This window comes from Bufo gargarizans, chromosome 2 (assembly GCF_014858855.1).
Source record: "Bufo gargarizans isolate SCDJY-AF-19 chromosome 2, ASM1485885v1, whole genome shotgun sequence".
Taxonomy (NCBI): domain Eukaryota; kingdom Metazoa; phylum Chordata; class Amphibia; order Anura; family Bufonidae; genus Bufo; species Bufo gargarizans.
Window position 1 is genome coordinate 89,751,196 of NC_058081.1, and position 21,020 is coordinate 89,772,215.

The 21,020-nt window shown below is 46.8% G+C and overlaps 1 protein-coding gene across 1 annotated transcript in view; it reads left to right on the forward strand.

Moving 5' to 3' along the window:
• ANXA4 (annexin A4) overlaps positions 1 to 21,020 on the forward strand; it is a 93,252-nt gene that overhangs the window by 20,850 nt on the left and 51,382 nt on the right. Inside the window, exons 2-4 of the mRNA XM_044279287.1 lie at positions 382 to 435; positions 12,851 to 12,938; positions 19,800 to 19,894. Coding sequence (XP_044135222.1) covers positions 427 to 435; positions 12,851 to 12,938; positions 19,800 to 19,894 — 192 coding nt within the window. The 5' untranslated portion in view covers positions 382 to 426. The remainder of the gene's footprint in view (positions 1 to 381; positions 436 to 12,850; positions 12,939 to 19,799; positions 19,895 to 21,020) is intronic.

The window sequence follows — 21,020 nt, forward strand, 5'->3', positions numbered from 1 at the left end:
GTTTTGCTGATCCACAATTTGCGGACAACAAAGCAGGCTGCGGTCATGTGCATAAGCCCTGCGCTTGTGAAAAATGTACTTGAAATCTTGGCACCTGCACAGGAGGGCCTGTTCACTCCGCAGAGTTTATATATGCTATTATTTCACGTACTTTAGTAGTTATGTCTTACTGTCGACATCACTATTTGCACTAGGTCCTTGTAAGTACGGGATGTCATGATGTATGTTCAGGTCTGCAGTGATAATAGGTAACCAGGGACTCGGTCGCACTGTGTGAGATTGCAGGCAGTCACGCTTTGCTTGCTTTTTTATGCCTCTGGCTTATGTGGATATACAATCCTGTTTCCCCTTTGTAAACTGTTTTATCTGCTTTTATTGCAGGTGACATCTGTCTAATCATCTGTGTTGTACCATTAGGAGGAAATCATGGCTGCAGTAAGTATTCCCCACATCTCCCCATATGTTCTCCGATCAATATCTTTATTACATTGGCTGTAAATGGATTATCGGAGCGCTGCCTCCACCTGCCAGGCTGATCACCTTGGGTTTCTTATTGTTATACACTGATTAGTTTAATCAGGCACTGTCACTAAGCCTCTATCAAGGTCACAATAGCGCCCCCTAACTTCAGGCCAGCAAAATGTGTTGTATAGCAAAGGATTTCCTCACCTGTCAACTATGCAAAGAGCAAATATTGGCAAAAAGAGGAGAAGGCGCTCACAGGGTGAGTAAGTCAAACATTAGTGCCTTCACAAAAGAGAGGTGGTTTGCTCACCTGTCCGGGTTGCACCAATATGGGCGCAGCCACAATGAAGGCTGGGTGGAGATAGTTGTTGGTTGGTGCAGCCGGACTTGTCCAAAAACCTTGGGCGGGAGCCAAACCACCAATTGGGTAAACAGTAGTGCTGAAGAAACGCTGGACCATAGGAGTCGAGCAAACATGTGGATCACAACCAGGTGTCTAGTGAATATAAATTTATTTAAGGACAACATGTTTCGGGGTTATATATATAATTATCATATAAATATTGGTAAAACAATTATTAATAAAAATAATGAAATTATCAAAATGTAACACTTCATATATAAAATTGAACTCCAAGTGGACCAATGAGGACAGCCCCCCAGAGCGGATCTCATCTGTATATGTGCATGAGTTTTTTTTTTTTTTGTGTCAGATCACATTATAATATAATAATCCATTTCTGGGGCTACATATAAAACAATTGTGTGTTAAATGAATGTAACATAGTACATAAGGCCGAAAAAAGACATTTGTCCATCAAGTTCGGCCTGTTATCCTGCAAGTTTATCCAGAGGAAGGCAAAAACCTTCCCGACTCCAATCAGACAATCAGAATAACTCCCTGGATGAACGACCCCTCTCTAGTAGCTATAGCCTGTAATATTATTAAGCTCCAGAAATACGTCCAGGCCCCTCTTGAATTCCTTTATTGTACTCACCATCACCATCTCCTCAGGCAGAGAGTTCCAGAGTCTCACTGCTCTTACCGTAAAGAATCCTCTTCTATGTTTGTGTACAAACCTTCTTTCCTCCAGACGCAGAGGATGTCCCCTCGTCACAGTCACCGTCCTGGGGATAAATAGCTGATGGGAGAGATCTCTGTACTGACCCCTGAAATATTTATACATAGTAATTAGATCTCCCCTCAGTTGTCTTTTTTTCTAAAGTGAATAATCCTAATGCTGATAATCTTTCAGGGTACTGTAGTTGCCCCATTCCAGTTATTACTTTAGTTGCCCTTCTCTGGACCCTCTCCAGCTCTGCTATGTGTGCCTTGTTTACAGGAGCCCAGAACTGTACACAGTACTCCATGTGTGGTCTGACTAGCGGTTTGTAAAGTGGTAGGACTATGTTCTTATCACGGGCATCTATGCCCCTTTTGATGCAACCCATTATCTTATTGGCCTTGGCAGCAGCTGCCTGACACCGTTTTTTGCAGCTTAGTTTGCTGTTTATTAAAATTCCTAAGTCCTTTTCCATGTCAGTGTTACCGAGTGTTTTACCATTTAGTATGTACGGGTGACTTGAATTATTCCTTCCCATGTGCAAACCTGAACATTTGTCAGTGTTAAACCTTATCTGCCCAAGCCTCCAATCTATCCAGATAACAATAGAAATCCCAACTTGAATAATGTGTGCTATCATTCAAGTTGAATAGGCAGTATGACAATGAACAAGTTCCCAAACTGGGACACCCATCTGGAGAACAATAAGCTATTCCAAAAACGTCAAAGAACATAAACCTGTAATGGAGGGATAGTACCTGGCCATGAACAGCTGAATGGAGGACGTAGCCACTGCTTGCCGGCACGTGGAGCATTCAATACGCTGTATGGTCACAGCGCGTGCTTGCTGCCGTGGGGTGAAGGTGTGGAGGGACACACTGATTGGAGGGAATCGCGCTGCTGGGCGGGATTGGGATGAGAGTGAATGGGGAGGTGGGCGCTGATTGAAGGGAATCCAACTAGTGGGTGGGATTGGGATAACGGGACTCGGCGATGCACTGAGGGTGGATGAAGGTGCGCGGTGTGGGTAGGGAGGACAGATGGATGAAAGAGGGAGGATGAGGGTATGTTGGTCAGAAACGAAAAGTGGTGGAGGGAAAGAAGTATGGGTAAAGATGGATGAATAAAACTGATAAGTGGTGACCTGAGGGAATTTATGTATTGGCAAAACCTGTGCCAATGCGCATGGTGTAGCCAGTCATGTTGCTTGAAGATCGGGGAATACTGGTGGCTAAAAAAACATTGGTGTTTTTGGAATAGCCTATTGTTCTCCAGATGGGTGTCCCAGTTTGGGGACTTGTTCATGGTCATACTGGCTAATTAAACTTGAATGATAGCACACATTATTCAAGTTGGGATTTCAATTGTTACATTCATTTAACACACAATTGTTTTATATGTAGCACCAAGCAATAGATTATTATATTATAATAGGCTCTGACACTAAACCCCCCTTCCCCCTTCCTCCTCCCTCCTTATTATGCACATATACCCATGAGATCTGCTCTGTCTTTTCATTGGTCCACTTGGAGTAAAATTTAATATATGAAGTGTTACATTTTTATCATTTCATTATTTTTATTAATTGTTTTACCAATATTTATGATTTATATGGTATCATATATATTCACCTCCTTTTAGACTTGATAAAGGGGTACTGTCCTTGAATAAATTTATTTTCACTTGATACCTGGTTGTGATCTTGCGCCCTGTGTTGTCCACACGTTTGCTTGACTCCTATGGTCCAGCGTTTCTTCAGCACAACTATAGAAAGCGGTATCTTCCAACTAATGCTAACCATCTCGCTACCGCTACTTTGTGGAAGTGGTTCCCTAGGAGTCAAAATTAGACTTTTTAACAAGCCTTAAGACATGAAAGGGAAAATAACCAAGCCAAATATCCATTAGGGCTGGTCTCTTTAAAGGGAACCTGTCATCAACTTTTTGCTGACCTCACTGAGGACAGCATAAAATAGTGACAGAAATGCTGATGTCAGCGGTGTGTCGCTCATGAGCTAAAAGGAAGTGGTTGCCGAGAACAAGTATCATAATCATTGCAGCTCAGGCCTTGACATGAGTCAAATCTACCTGAGAAGAGTCCTGGTTATCTATAATCTCCTGCTCTCTCCCCCATCTGCTGATGATTGGCAGTTCTCTCCTAGAGAGATGGGGAGAAAACCAGGTAGAAGCCTGTCAGTCATCAGCAGGAGAGCAGGAATAACCAGGACTCTTCTCAGGTGGCCGGGACTCTTTTCCAGGCCCAGTCTGCAATGATTGTAATGTTTGTTCTCGGCAACCACTTACTATTAACTTTTAAATGACAGACCGCTGAAATCAACTCGCCTGTCTCTACTTTATGCTGCCTTTAGTATGGACAGCATAACATTGATGACAGGTTCCCTTTAAGGAGAGACGGTACCCTACATGTGCATCACCTGTCCACAGAAGAGATGATCAACAATGGTTGACTAGGGGCTAAAATGGAGTGGGAATCGCTACAACGGGTGTCTAGAGCCTAGAGCCCCTCTTTCCTTCTTACTGCATGACTGCACCTAGGAGGACATGGAGTGGAGGGGTGGTCAAGAATGGACTGTGAACAGTGCTCGCTGGGGTTCCAGCAGGAAGACACTTTGCGATTTCCCTATTTTCAAGAGACCCTTCTGATAAGTAGGGGTTGTGCAGGCAGAAAACCGTCCTGTAATCCTTAAAATATTTTAGTCTTTCTGGCACTTACATCCTCTAAGGGGCAATGTTAGGGGGGCCTTCTGGCTGTTCCCATTCACATGGTATTGTCAGTAGATCAAGTTGCGGATTTAACAATCACAAGAGGCTCTAAGCAATACACAGACCGATATTCACATATGGGATATGTTGTAAGTTTGCCCATATTATATATGTATATATTTGTTTTGCAGATAAATTGTAATGGTTGTGAATGAGTTTATACCCTGAATCTGACTTTGCTGTAATCAGACATATGAATCCTATAACAAGCTTTATTCTGTGTTGGTTGCTCCATTGTAAGGACTTGAGCCTTAGATCTGGGCAAAGCAATGCCATGTAAACCACAGAGGTACATGGATGGCTTATTGTCTGCACCACAAGCGGCGCATCGGGCACAGGGGATCTTCTCAGTCAGAGCTACAGGGATTCCTTGTTGTTCAAAGCAAAAACATAATGGCAGTCCCCATGGTGAACTCATACTGGTGATGCAAGTGCAGGTCGGCAAATGCTGTCTATCCGGAACTGGCGCAGCTGTAAGAATTTGTAGTTCCATATGAAATACCTGTTTTACAGGAACTAGACTATACAATGTTTTAGCTGTACAGGTCTGTAATATACAGGTCCTTCTAAAAAAATTAGCATATTGTGATAAAGTTCATTATTTTCTGTAATGTACTGATAAACATTAGACTTTCATATATTATAGATTCATTACACACCAACTGAAGTAGTTCAAGCCTTTTATTGTTTTAATATTGATGATTTTGGCATACAGCTCATGAAAACCCCAAATTCCTATCTAAAAAAATTAGCATATTGTCATGGTCTTACCTCCTTGCTGTTCCCTTCGTTTGACATGTGCTGGCGGCCATCTTGGTTTCTGGGTTTTCTTGTAGCCTCCCACCCTGCGGCTCCTCCTTCCCACTGGGAGGAGCTGGATGCCTAGCTCATATATATGAGGTCTGTGGCTTCAGTTCCTTGCTTGGTCCTCCTGTGTTCACATGCTTCCAAGACTGCTGCTGCTTCTGGTTCCTGATCCTGGCCTCGTCTGACTACCCCGTTGGTTCCTGATTCCGGCTTCGTCTGACTACCCCGTTGGTTCCTGATTCCGGCTTCGTCTGACTACCCCGTTGGTTCCTGTTCCTGGCTTCGTCTGACTACCCTTCTGGTTCCTGACCTCTGTCTCCGCAAGACCCTGCTTCGGTTTAGCCATCCGTTCGGACTTTGCTACGGCTTGCTCTTCAATAAAACCTTCTTATTTTCCACTTATCTCTTGTTGTACGTCTGGTTCATGGTTCCATGACATTAGGACCAAGCCATGAATTCTGACGGTACAGGGCCACCCTCGCTACCTACGCTGGTTGCCAGACTTGATCAGCAGGATCACCTGTTGGGTCGGTTCGCTGTGGCGTTGCAAACCCTGCTTGAACGCACGGCTCATTTAGCTTCCGTTGCCGATGGGTCGGTTGTCGCTCCTGGGCCCGCTCCTACTGCCGCTCCGGTTGTTGCGCCAGAGTCTACCCTGACACCTGTTGCTGCGCCTGTGGTGTTTCAGGGTATGACCGGTTCTGCCCCCCTTCCACAGCGCTTTGGGGGAGAGCCAACTCAGTGCCGAGGTTTCCTTAACCAGGTGGGCATTTACTTCGAGTTGCTGCCACATGCCTTTCCTACTGAGAGATCAAGGGTGGGCTTCTTGATCTCGCTGCTCTCGGACAAGGCCTTGGCCTGGGCCAGCCCTTTATGGGAGAACAACAATCCGGTGGTTGCCGAGTTTTCCGGTTTTGTTGCTTCTCTTCGGAGGGTATTCGATGTGCCGGCTCGTGCTGCCTCTGCTGCGAAGCTCCTTATGTCCATCAGACAGGGTTCACGATCCGTAGCTGAATACGCCATTGAGTTTCGTACCCTGGCAGCAGAGGTGGGCTGGAATAATGAGGCTCTGGTCGCTGCTTTCTCTCATGGTCTCTCGGATGCCTTGAAGGATGAGGTTGCAGCTAAGGACCTACCAGTGGAGCTCGAGTCTCTTATTTCTTTCCTGATTTTGATTGACACCAGACTCAGGGAGAGACCTTCCTTTAAGGAGAGCCTGCGGAGGTCTCCTAACAGATTGGCGCCTACGTTTGCTGTCCCACCCGTGCCTCCCTCTCCTCCCACACCTCCTGGGGATGACTTGTCTGGGGGTGAACCCATGCAGCGGGGGTTTGCTCGCCTGTCTGAGGGGGAGAGGGTACTCCGGAGACGCGAGGGCCGATGCATGTACTGTGGTCTCGGTGGGCATTTTCGGTTGGCATGTCCGAACCGTCCGGGAGAACGCTCGCACCTGAGGTCCTGTCGGGGGCAGATCTTGGGTGGAGTCTCCTCGTCCCCAGTTTCCCGTGTTGACAAACCACTGATCACGGTTGTCCTCTCCTGGGTCGGGGGCTCGGTGACGACCCAGGCGTTGGTGGACTCTGGTGCTGGTGGTTTGTTCATTGATAGAGTGTTCGTTGCCGCCAATTCCATTCCTCTGCAGCCTCGAGGTTCCCCACTGGCTCTTGAGGCGATAGACGGCAGACCCCTTCTGCCGCCACACGTGACTCATGAGACCCTTCCAGTGGGGATGGCCATTGGTGCCGTTCACAGAGAGTCGGTCTGTCTCCAGGTTATTTCGTCTCCACACTACTCGGTGGTCTTGGGGTACCCCTGGCTCCAGAAGCATAATCCGACTTTCGATTGGAGATCGGTCGAGATCCTCTCGTGGTCACCGCAGTGTGGGGCTAGTTGCATCCATGGGCCTGTCAAGTTGCTGTGTACTTCCTCGGACTCTCTGTTGCCTCCTGAATACGAAGAGTACCGGGATGTATTCGATAAGGTGCGCGCGGTTGCCCTACCTCCGCACCGCCCATACGATTGTGCCATAGAGTTACAATCCGGTGCCGTTCCTCCTCGTGGCAAAGTCTATCCACTGTCGGTAGCGGAGAATGAGGCCATGGAGGAGTACGTGAGGGAGGCGCTTTCACGCGGACACATTCGCAAATCCTCGTCCCCGGCAGGGGCTGGATTTTTCTTTGTGAAAAAGAAGGGCGGCGAGTTGAGGCCTTGCATCGATTACAGGGGTCTCAATCGCATCACGATCAAGAACGCTTACCCGATACCCTTGATTTCCGAGCTGTTCGATCGCCTCAAAGGGGCCACGGTCTTTACCAAACTCGACCTGAGGGCGGCATATAACCTGGTAAGGATCAAGGCGGGCGATGAGTGGAAGACCGCGTTTAACACCAGGACCGGTCATTATGAATCCTTGGTTATGCCCTTTGGGTTGTGCAATGCGCCCGCAGTCTTCCAGGAATTCATCAACGATGTTTTCCGTGACCTGTTGCAGCAGTGTGTGGTGGTCTATTTGGATGACATCTTGGTATATTCTGCATCCATGGAGGCCCACATTCTGGATGTCAGACGAGTGTTGCAACGCTTACGAGAGAACAAGCTGTTCGGTAAGCTTGAGAAATGCGAATTTCACCGATCCCAGGTAACCTTCTTAGGTTACATCATTTCCGCTGAGGGGTTCTCCATGGATCCTGAGAAGGTTTCGGCTGTCTTACAGTGGCCCCAGCCCAGTGGGCTTCGTGCCCTGCAGCGCTTTTTGGGCTTCGCCAATTATTATCGGAAGTTCATCAGGGACTTTTCCATGCTAGCCAAGCCTCTCACGGATCTGACCAGGAAGGGCAGTAATCCTCAGGTCTGGCCGCTCGAGGCCATCCGAGCTTTTGAGGCTCTAAAGTCCGCCTTTGTGTCGGCTCCGATTCTGTCGCATCCCAACCCTGGGTTGCCTTTTGTCCTCGAGGTGGACGCGTCTGAGACGGGAGTAGGCGCCCTCCTGTCTCAGCGTAGAACACCAGAGGGTCCTCTGCTTCCTTGTGGGTTTTACTCCCGGAAACTGTCTTCCGCGGAGTGCAACTATCAGATTGGTGACAGGGAGTTATTGGCCATCGTGCAGGCCCTTAAAGAATGGAGGCACTTGCTCGAGGGCTCGGTGGTTCCGGTTCTCATCCTGACGGACCACAAGAATCTGACCTACCTCTCTGAGGCCAAGAGATTGACACCACGTCAGGCCAGATGGGCTCTGTTCTTGTCACGTTTTAATTACGTGGTCTCCTACCTACCCGGCTCCAAGAACATCAGAGCGGATGCCTTATCACGGCAGTACTCCGAGCTGTCCGGGGAGGAGTCGATTCCGACTACGGTCATACCCCCGAATCAGATCCTGGCCGCTATTCGCACCAGCCTGACTTCTCCTCTGGGTGAGCAGATTTTGGCGGCTCAATCTGGTGCTCCCTCTGGGAGACCCAACGGCAGATGTTTTGTGCCTGAGGAGTTGCGCACTCGGTTGTTGCGAACCTACCATAACTCCAAGGCCGCGGGGCACCCTGGAAAGAATCAGCTGTCCTGGGCGGTTTCACGTCTGTTCTGGTGGCCTTCTCTACGTTCCGACATCGCCGCATATGTAGCGGCATGCTCCGTTTGTGCCCAGAGTAAGTCCCCTCGGCACCTTCCGTTGGGCCTTTTGCAACCCATAGCCACCGGGGAGCGTCCATGGTCACACCTGGGGATGGATTTCATTGTGGACCTCCCTGCATCCCGAGGCCATACGGTCATTCTCATGATTGTGGATCGGTTTTCCAAAATGTGCCACTGTGTTCCTCTCAAGAAGTTACCCTCTGCACAAGAGTTGGCCTCGATTTTTGCCAGGGAGGTCTTCCGGTTGCACGGTTTGCCCAAGGAGATTGTGTCGGATCGGGGGAGTCAGTTTGTGTCCAGGTTCTGGCGCGCCTTTTGCTCCCAGTTGGGGATTCATCTCTCTTTCTCCTCGGCCTACCACCCTCAGTCCAATGGGGCCGCAGAACGATCCAATCAGGCCTTGGAGCAATTCCTTCGTTGCTATGTCTCCGATCACCAAGACAATTGGGTTGACCTCCTGCCTTGGGCTGAGTTTGCCAGGAACACGGCGGTGAACTCTTCCTCTGGGACGTCTCCCTTCATGGCCAATTATGGGTTCCAACCTGCCGTGTTACCGGAGGTATTCTCTCCCCAGGATATTCCGGCTGTGGAGGATCACCTTTCCGTCCTACGTGCTTCTTGGGTACAGATCCAGAGGTCCCTTGAGGTCTCTGCGCAGCGCCAGAAACTCCAGGCTGATCGCAGACGAGCGCCCGCTCCTTCCTACCAGGTCGGAGACCGCGTATGGTTGTCCACCCGCAACCTCAACCTTCGAGTGCCCACTCCCAAGCTGGCGCCTCGCTTTGTTGGTCCCTTCCGAGTGCTTCGCAGGGTAAACCCGGTAGCCTATGCCCTTGTGCTTCCTCCTGGCATGCGGATCTCCAACGTGTTTCATGTCTCCCTGTTGAAGCCACTGGTGTGTAATCGTTTCACTTCCTCGATTCCTCGGCCTCGTCCGGTCCAAGTGGGCAATCGTGAGGAGTATGAGGTGAGCAATATCCTGGACTCACGCCTGGTCCGCGGCCGGGTGCAGTTTTTGGTCCATTGGCGTGGTTATGGTCCAGAGGAGCGTTCCTGGGTTCCCTCCGCAGATGTCCATGCTCCTGTCTTGCTCCGAGCCTTCCACGCACGCTTCCCTCAGAAACCGTTCCTTACTCCGCGGAGGAGGGGCCCTTGAGGGGGAGGTACTGTCATGGTCTTACCTCCTTGCTGTTCCCTTCGTTTGACATGTGCTGGCGGCCATCTTGGTTTCTGGGTTTTCTTGTAGCCTCCCACCCTGCGGCTCCTCCTTCCCACTGGGAGGAGCTGGATGCCTAGCTCATATATATGAGGTCTGTGGCTTCAGTTCCTTGCTTGGTCCTCCTGTGTTCACATGCTTCCAAGACTGCTGCTGCTTCTGGTTCCTGATCCTGGCCTCGTCTGACTACCCCGTTGGTTCCTGATTCCGGCTTCGTCTGACTACCCCGTTGGTTCCTGTTCCTGGCTTCGTCTGACTACCCTTCTGGTTCCTGACCTCTGTCTCCGCAAGACCCTGCTTCGGTTTAGCCATCCGTTCGGACTTTGCTACGGCTTGCTCTTCAATAAAACCTTCTTATTTTCCACTTATCTCTTGTTGTACGTCTGGTTCATGGTTCCATGACACATATCATGAAAAGGTTCTCTAAACAAGCTATTAACCTAATCATCTGAATCAACTAATTAACTCTAAACACCTGCAAAAGATTCCTGAGGCTTTTAAAAACTCACAGCCTGGTTCATTACTCAAAACCGCAATCATGGGTAAGACTGCCGACCTGACTGCTGTCCAGAAGGCCATCATTGACACCCTCAAGCAGGAGGGTAAGACACAGAAGGAAATTTCTGAACGGATAGGCTGTTCCCAGAGTGCTGTATCAAGGCACCTCAGTGGGAAGGAAAAAGTGTGGCAGAAAACGCTGCACAACGAGAAGAGGTGACCGGACCCTGAGGAAGATTGTGGAGAAGGACCGATTCCAGACCTTGGGGGACCTGCAGAAGCAGTGGACTGAGTCTGGAGTAGAAACATCCAGAGCCACCGTGTACAGGAAATGGGCTACAGGTGCCGCATTCCCCAGGTCAAGCCACTTTTGAACCAGAAACAGCGGCAGAAACGCCTGACCTGGGCTACAGAGAAGCAGCACTGGACTGTTGCTCAGTGGTCCAAAGTACTTTTTTCGGATGAAAGCAAATTTAGCATGTCATTCAGAAATCAAGGTGCCAGAGTCTGGAGGAAGACTGGGGAGAGGGAAATTCCAAAATGCCTGAAGTCCAGTGTCAAGTACCCACAGTCAGTGATGGTCTGTGTTTTATCAAGGGCAGGGTCAATGCAGCTAGCTATCAGGAGATTTTTGGAGCACTTCATGCTTCCATCTGCTGAAAAGCTTTATGGAGATGAAGATTTCATTTTTCAGCACGACCTGGCACCTGCTCACAGTGCCAAAACCACTGGTAAATGGTTTACTGACCATGGTATTACTGTGCTCAATTGGCCTGCCAACTCTCCTGACCTGAACCCCATAGAGAATCTGTGGGATATTGGGAAGAGAAAGTTGAGAGACGCAAGACCCAACACTCTGGATGAGCTTAAGGCCGCTATCGAAGCATCCTGGGCCTCCATAACACCTCAGCAGTGCCACAGGCTGATTGCCTCCATGCCACGCCGCATTGAAGCAGTCATTTCTGCAAAAGGATTCCCGACCAAGTATTGAGTGCATAACTGAACATAATTATTTGAAGGTTGACTTTTTTTGTATTAAAAACACTTTTCTTTTATTGGTCGGATGAAATATGCTAATTTTTTTAGATAGGAAATTTGGGTTTTCATGAGCTGTATGCCAAAATCATCAATATTAAAACAATAAAAGGCTTGAACTACTTCAGTTGGTGTGTAATGAATCTAAAATATATGAAAGTCTAATGTTTATCAGTACATTACAGAAAATAATGAACTTTATCACAATATGCTAATTTTTTGAGAAGGACCTGTACATGTGCACTACTGTTTCCATACATGTTGCTTCTAGGGAAGAGTATCTCCATAACCCGATGCCTGGTGGAGTGCGTATTGCTTTGTGGCTGTGTGTATGACTTTTTTTTTTTTTTTTTTTTTTATTTTTTTATACTCAGTGGATTCAACATAAAAAATCCCCATTAGTCGGGTACTATTGCTGAAGAAAGCTCTATACGGCCAAACTTTTTTCATGGAGTACATAGACAAGCTGGGTCCGCAAGTAAAAAAGCGCCTGTTTCAAGCTGCTCTCTGTTCTGGGTAATGTGGGGCTTCTAGGGCGTCCATATTCCTAATAGGAGATATGAAAAGACTGAGGTCTTCTTTTTGAGAGAACCCTTCAGATTCCTCTTTGGTTAAAGTAGTTATCCGACGCTTTGCAAATGATGACCTATCCTCCGGATAGGTCATCAGCATCTGATCGCTGGGAGTCCGACCAGCTGTTAGTCCAGTGACGGTTACGTGGCTAAGGTGCAGCTCAGCCCCATTTACTTGGGTGTCGGATCCATAACTATCGTATGCTGATAACCAATCCAAAGGATAGGTCATCAATGACAAGAGTTGGATACACAGTACATCAAGGTTTTGCTTCAAAGCTCACTGTTGATTTGAAGAACTGGGGTCCTGGTAGAATCTGACTAAAATCTGCATGGAGTTTGTATGTTCTACCTGGATTTCGGTTTGATAATTCACAACGACTGGCTACAACTGCCTCAACTGGAAGTTTACATCCAAGGACCCAAGTGAAGACTGGAGAGGGCAGGGACCAGTGTAGGGAAGCAGATAAGTATGCTTCTCTTTAAATGTCTGACCAGGTTTGCCAACCCCCTGACCACCAAAATGTGCTCAACCTCTTAATTACCATGGCACCATGTACTAGGATTTCCTCTTCAAATGCAATATACATGAAAGAATTTTCGCATTTCAATATATTGGAGAACAGATATGTTTTAGATTTTTAGGCTTTGTGCAGCTTTACTAATATTATTCCATCCCACACGGCACACCTCGATGGCACACAAATGTTTGGTATCATTTCTGCCAACCTTTATGTTGTATTAGTTGTTGCTGGCCATTGTTTCACATGTACGTATTTACAGGTTGGAACTAAAGGAACCATCAGACCCTACCCAAACTTCAATGCCGCGGATGATGTCCAGAAACTAAGGAAAGCCATGAAAGGGATGGGTGAGTGCTAGAAGTGTGCTGTAATATGGCTACAGAAATGGCTGTGGGAGACACTTGTCACTGTTTGCATTAGTTCACCATGGGGTTAATGAGCCTGGCAGAGCCATTTCACTAGAAATCCTGGGCTGCAGCCACACACAGGTCGAGTTATAGAGAAAATTATGTCCGGTGTAAAACTGTAGAAACACTCACATACAAGTTTATTCTCTGACCTGTTAGAAAGGTAAATTATATAAACATTAGTGACTGTATTTGTGAGTGATTATAATCTCCCTTCTGATCCTCAGCTGTGTCATCTGACCAACTCTCTGATCTTCAACTGACACAGGACAGGAAGTCAGTTACTTCTCTACTCATTCCTATGAGACTGGCATTGAGGCTCCCATAGGAACACATAGAGACACTGTCTACACATAAGATGTTGGTCACATGACACAGCTGCACAGCTTAGGATCAGAAGGGAGGGAATAGCTCACAAATACAGACACTGGTAAGAAGATTACCTTCACTACAGATTACATCATGTACCTTTCAAACAGGTCAGAGAATACATTTATATATATATATATATATGTTGGTAAGGCTGATTAGTCAGCCTGCATTTGTGGGAGGGGCGGAGGCTCTTCATATACGAGCCACACCCTCACTCACAGGTGTGTGTTTTCAGGTGCCCCACCCTCCCTCCCTTATCTTCTCATTTCCACAGGGTATGCCCACTTATAGGCCTACCCACGATCATGGCTTAGGGCACACAACAAGCCGTTTAGTCAGGTCAGCTAAGACACGCCTAGCTGGGTTAGGTTGTTCCCGTTGTTTTCTCCCTAGGGTTCTTCGGATACCTCTTGGCCGTAGCCATGACCACAAATATATATATATATATATATATATATATATATATAATACACACATACACACAGCCTTGCATGTAACTTTGAATTTGAACAGTCACAGAACCCTCAAAGAACATTTATGAAGACATTAATGGATAACCATATGGCAAACCACTGTCAGTAATTGTATGATCCATGGAGGGGGGGCCCGATATACTGGTTTCCTATATTAAGAACTTTTGTGGACCTTTTTTTTTTTTGTCTATATTGCATTCTATTAATTTTGGGCAAAATATTTTTTTCAGTTGGTCTTTAATGAAAATGTTCAACTTTTTTTTTTTTTGTTTTCAATTACCGTGCATTTGCAGACTAGCGGGCTCTCTGCCTCACACTTCAAGTAAAACTATTGTTTGGATTTAGAGGGTCTTTTTAGTAGAGCATTAAATGAGCGTTGTTAAGAAGAGCCTGTCTCCAGTCTTCACAAGTCGGATATGCAGGGTGCTGGGCAGTTATTCTTAGCATAGTCAGGGATTGGGGTAGTGACAAGAGACAAGTTGGAAGTCTCTGTATGTTATATAATGGTGTCTTCAACATTCAGTGGAACTGAAGAAAGTTTCTCCTTTGCGATGCTCAGAGTTTTGCTATAAAGACTCTATACACATTGCATCAAGAGAAAAATGTGTTTACGTAATAAAGTATATTACAAAAAGTTTAACATCCTTGCCCCTCAGGATAGGTCATAAATATCAGATCAGCGGGGGTCCGACCCCCATCAATCAGCAGGTAGAAGACGCTTATGCTCTGTGTGTGCCGTGACCTCTTCCTAGGTCATGGCCTAGTTGCATCTCAGCCACATTGAAGTGAATGGGATGGAGCTGCAATACCAAGCCCTGTATTGCACTGTCCTTGGAAAGATGCCGGGAACTGGTTGCACTCAGCAGAGCTCCGCTGAGTGTGACAACTCCCTGAAACAGCTGATCAACGGGGATGCTGAGGCTTGGACCCCTGGTGACGTGATAATGATGACCTATACTGGGAATAGGTCATCATTAGCAATGCCTGGATAACCCCTTTTAAGCTGTCAGGGAGCTGCTTTGTCAGCCTGTATCTGTACTTTCCTGCCCGCTCCTAAACACTCCATTATAGCTAAATTCTTATTTGGCTATAAGGATTCTTATTTTGATAGGGGGTTGCCCACTTTATGGTTACTGATGACCAATGTGTTTGTGAGATGATTTATATGGCAGTTACTTATATAGTCTTTGAAATTCTACACCATTTTCCATATTTTATAAGCTATGCTCCCTTGTATACAAAGTCTTTTGTGCTGTCCACACAGAGGTCCTGTCCATAAAATGGCTGCTGATGGAGGGTCATGTGACCAGGCAAATCGCCTCCATTTGATATCTCCTCCATTCAAATACACCGTACCTGCTATCTCTACTTGTTCTGTTGGAAGTTTCAAGCAGATCCAGTGTGTAAGAATGCAGGAGACATAACATATAACATGGAGGTGTTTTGCTTGGTCTCGTGACCCTCCATCAGCGGACAGGACCTCTGTGTGGACAGCACAAAAGACAAGGGAGAATACCTTATGGAAAATGGTGCAGAATTTCAACAAAGAATATATTAGTAATTGCCATATAATCATTGCACAAACACATTGGTTAACAGTACCCAGAAAGTGGCCAACCCCTTTTAAATGAGTGTTTTTGAGCTGTCAGGAGTTCAGAGCTAAGAGCTACAGATCGAGCCGTCATAGCATTTCTCTGATGGCTTCAGTGTGAGGAAGCCTATTGGGCTACTTTCATACTGGCGTTTTTGCTGGATCCAGCAGGGTTCAGCAAAAACGCTTCCGTTACTGATATAACCATCTGCATCCGTTATGAACAGATCCGGTTGTATTTTTAACATAGCCAAGATGGACCCGTCATGAACTCCAGTGAAAGTCAATGGGGGACGGATCAGTTTTCTATTGTGGCAGAGAAAACAAATTGACTTGCATTGTGGGTCATGATGGATCCGTCTTGCTCCGCATCCCATAACGGAAAGGAAACCACAGCATGCTGCTGTTTTCTCTCCAGTATGAGAACGGAATGCATTTTGGAGCACTCCGTTCTGTTCAGTTAAGTTTTGTCCCCATTGACAATGAATTGAGACATTATGACAGATCTCAATACCGGAAAATAGAAACTCTTGTGTGAAAGTAGCCTTAGTGTCACGACCGCTATCCCAGCAGCAGTCGTGTCGCACCAGACGGAGGGGAAGGGGGACCCTTATCTACGGATGGGAAATAGAACGGTCACCCCTGACTAACCCTAAGCTGGCACCTGTCTGCCCTGATACCCTAGACGGGGTGTGAACCCGTGCGGCGAGCAGGATGCCTAAACCCTCAGTCACCCTAACAAGACTAGACTGGGGAAAGGCAGATGGGAGCACTAGTCACCATCACTCACGTCTAGGAGAACAACAGGGGAAGACAGCAACAAACAAACAATCAATCAAACATAGATAGACTTATCCAGTCACGAGCAGAGAAGGTGATCCCAATAACGACAGTCCACACCAGACGAGAGCTCCACAGCAATACCATCAAACGATCTCCTTCAAAGGTCAGAATAGCACTGGAAGTAAGGACTATATCTGGCAATGACTGCAAGTGAAACTGAAACTAATATAGTAGCTGGGAGTGGCAGACAGGACTCACCTGAGAAGGATGCCTACAAACTCCCAGTCAGGACAAAAAGGTTCACAAGGCAAAACCCTGATGACATACCCTGAACCACAGAGCAAACTCACAAGCTATCGCGAGTAGCAAGTCGCTGCGACCTTCTCCTCCCAGACCTGTCTGGATCAGTCACAGTCGTGACAGTACCCCCCTTTCTACGAGGGGCCACCGGACCCTCAAGACCCGGCCTCTCCGGATGGGACCTATGAAAAGCCAGAATAAGTCTGTCCGCCTTTATCTCTGATGCTGGCACCCACATTCTCTCTTCGGGACCATAACCTCTCCAGTGCACCAGGTACTGAAGAGAGCGGCGAACATATCGTGAATCAACAATCTTTTCTACCTGAAACTCAAGACTGCCATCAACAACCACCGGTGGAGGCGGTAGTGGCAATGGTTCAGGAGGTTCTACATATCTCTTAAGCAGAGATCTGTGGAAGACATTATGGATCCTTAGAGTCTGAGGTAGCTCCAGACGAAAAGCCACCGGGTTAATGACCTTAATTACCCTATAAGGACCAATAAATCTCGGACCTAATTTCCACGAGGGAACCTTCAACTTGATATTTCTGGTAGACAACCACACCAAGTCATTCACCCCAAGGTCCGGACCTTCAGAGCGCTTCTTATCAGCCGCACGTTTGTATCTACCACCAATTCTCTTCAAACTTTCTTGCACACTCTGCCACACTGATGAAAGTGAAGACGCAAATCGTTCCTCCTCGGGAATCCCAGACTGCCCCCCCCTCACTAAACGTACAAAACTGAGGATGGAAACCATACGCACCAAAAAATGGTGACTTATCTGTGGATTCTTGACGACGATTATTAATGGCAAACTCGGCTAACGGTAAATAAGATGACCATTCCTCCTGATTTTCGGAAACAAAGCATCTCAAATATGTCTCTAGGTTTTGATTGGTACATTCAGTCTGACCGTTGGACTGTGGATGGAAAGATGAAGAAAACGACAGATGAACCCCTAAACGAAAACAAAAAGCTTTCCAAAATTTAGAAACAAATTGGGTACCACGATCCGAAACAATATCGGAAGGGACCCCGTGAAGCTTCACGATGTGGTCAATAAAAACCTGAGCCAGTGTATTAGCATTAGGCAATGCGGTAAGAGCAATAAAGTGCACCATTTTACTGAATCTGTCAACAACTACAAGAATAACAGTCTTCCCAGCTGATACTGGTAGATCCGTAATGAAATCCATTGATAGGTGCGTCCAAGGCCTGTTGGGGATGGCCAGAGGTAAAAGACGCCCTGCTGGACGAGTGTGATCTACCTTAGAACGAGCACAGGTAGCACATGCAGACACAAAATTAAACACCTCCTGGCGCCACATAGGCCACCAGAATTTTAAATGGCCAGATATACTGTCACGACCGCTATCCCAGCAGCAGTCGTGTCGCACCAGACGGAGGGGAAGGGGGACCCTTATCTACGGATGGGAAATAGAACGGTCACCCCTGACTAACCCTAAGCTGGCACCTGTCTGCCCTGATACCCTAGACGGGGTGTGAACCCGTGCGGCGAGCAGGATGCCTAAACCCTCAGTCACCCTAACAAGACTAGACTGGGGAAAGGCAGATGGGAGCACTAGTCACCATCACTCACGTCTAGGAGAACAACAGGGGAAGACAGCAACAAACAAACAATCAATCAAACATAGATAGACTTATCCAGTCACGAGCAGAGAAGGTGATCCCAATAACGACAGTCCACACCAGACGAGCGCTCCACAGCAATACCATCAAACGATCTCCTTCAAAGGTCAGAATAGCACTGGAAGTAAGGACTATATCTGGCAATGACTGCAAGTGAAACTGAAACTAATATAGTAGCTGGGAGTGGCAGACAGGACTCACCTGAGAAGGATGCCTACAAACTCCCAGTCAGGACAAAAAGGTTCACAAGGCAAAACCCTGATGACATACCCTGAACCACAGAGCAAACTCACAAGCTATCGCGAGTAGCAAGTCGCTGCGACCTTCTCCTCCCAGACCTGTCTGGATCAGTCAGTCGTGACACTTAGGCCTCTTTCACACTTGCGTTGTCCGGATCCGGCATGTATTCCACTTGCCGGAATTACACGCTGGATCCGGAAAAACGCAAGTGAACTGAAAGCATTTGAAGACGGATCCGTCTTCAAAATGCATTCAGTGTTACTATGACAGCCAGGACGCTATTAAAGTCCTGGTTGCCATAGTAGTAGTGGGGAGCGGGGGAGCGGTATACTTACCGTCCGTGCGGCTCCCGGGCGCTCCAGAATGACATCAGAGCGCCCCATGCGCATGGATGACGTGTCAATGCGATCACGTCATCCATGCGCGTGGGGCGCCCTGACGTCACTCTGGAGCGCCCGGGGGAGCCGCACGGACGGTAAGTATACTGCTCCCCCGCTCCCCACTACACTTTACCATGGCTGCCAGGACTTTAGCGTCCTGGCAGCCATGGTAACCATTGAGAAAAAAGCTAAACGTTGGATCCGGCAATGCGCCGAAACGACGTTTAGCTTAAGGCCAGATCCGGATTAATGCCTTTCAATGGGCATTAATTCCGGATCCGGCCTTGCGGCAAGTGTTCAGGATTTCTGGCCGGAGCAAAAAGCGCAGCATGCTGCAGTATTTTCTCCGGCCAAAAAACGTTCCGGTCCTGAACTGAAGACATCCTGATGCATCCTGAACTGATTTCTCTCAATTCAGAATGCATTAGGATAAAACTGATCAGGATTCTTCCGGCATAGAGCCCCGACGACGGAACTCTATGCCGGAAAAGAACAACGCAAGTGTGAAAGAGCCCTAAAGGTAGGCAGACAATGTCATAGAGCAGCAGGAAATGCTAGCAGAATGCTTGGGTGTATAGGGAGAGGCATTACCAGTAGAAAGAGGGAGGTGCTCATGCCGCTCTACAGAGCACTAGTGAGACCTCATTTGGAGTATTGTGCTCAGTACTGGAGACCATATCTCCAGAAGGATAGCGATACTTTGGAGAGAGTTCAGAGAAGAGCTACTAAACTGGTACATGGATTGCAGGATAAAACTTACCAGGAAAGATTAAAGGACCTTAACATGTATAGCTTGGAAGAAAGACGAGACAGAGGGGATATGATAGAAACTTTTAAATACATAAAGGGAATCGACAAGGTAAGAGGAGAAAATGTGTACGTTATGGGTAGGTTTTCAAAATCAAGACCAAATAATAATCTTATTTTTGTCTGTGGGTTATCAATAATTAAAAGTCTTGAACTTCTGCCCCACCTCTTATTTATGCCTGCCTTTCTCCATTATTTTCAGGCACTGATGAAGATGCCGTCATTGACGTGATTGCAAACAGAACAATTGCTCAGCGCCAGGAAATCAAAACTGCTTACAAGACCACTGTAGGAAAGGTAAGACTTCAGTAGGCTTCATGGGACCTGATAGATCATGTATACATTATGGGAACATTGTTGAGAACCACATTTAGAGTTATTTAAAGAAAATTCCAAACTCCCAATAGCACTATATGAAGTTAGATTGTTATTGGAACACTACTAAAGGGGGTTTTCAGTGAATTATTATTATTATTTTTTTATTTTTTTTACTGATGACTTGTGTTCTGATCGGTGGGGTATGAAACCGGGGACCCCCACTGATCGGCTGTTTGAGAAGGTAGTGGTGACCCTGGATCACCAACCTTGGACCAGGGTACCAGCATTCTGAAGAGAGAGAGGAAGAGCTAGTTCAGGCCTTTCCTCAGCATCAAACCCTTCTTCTGCCAGGGAGGACGTTCACAGGAGCACTGCTGCCTTTTCAAACTGCTGATCCGTTTGGGTTTAGGACCCCCACAAATATGATACTGATGACCTATCCAGACGATAGGTAATCAGTGAAAAAATCTTGGAAAACCCTTTTATAAAAGGACTAATAATATTAACATATGTCAGATAATTGATAGTTGCCATTTTATATTAAGAAATCTAAGCATGCCATAGAAGGAGAGGTGACTTGATAGCATCAACTACTGGTCAGAAATATGGTCATCCTTGGAGCTCCCTTTCTTTGTTGATACTTGGGAGGATTCCTAACCTTTGCTAGTTAAAAAAAAGAAAAAAATATTGTATAAACCATCTTTTGTAATAAACAAGTCTGCCAAGGATATCATGGAAAGCTATTGTCATACTGCCGTTTTCACAGTCCTCAACCTAATGTCTTAGGCCACATAGGACAGGTCAACCTAGATAAACATGAGCACACCCAGTATGCTCCAGTCTGCACTTTTTTTTAATGGTTAATATAGTTGAAATAAGACATAACTTCAAAGAATTCAACCAAGGGAGAGGTGGGGGCGTGAGTTTTTGAGTACATTCCAGTGCTCATAAAACAGGCCAAAATTTTTTGGGCTACCAGTTTGCATCACAGAAAATATTACAAATCAGATCAATTTCCCCAGTATTCCCCTGAGAAAGGAACCCTAATGCATAATATTAAATACAAATGTATTTAGATCTGCATGTTAGTGTCTGTATTGGCCTT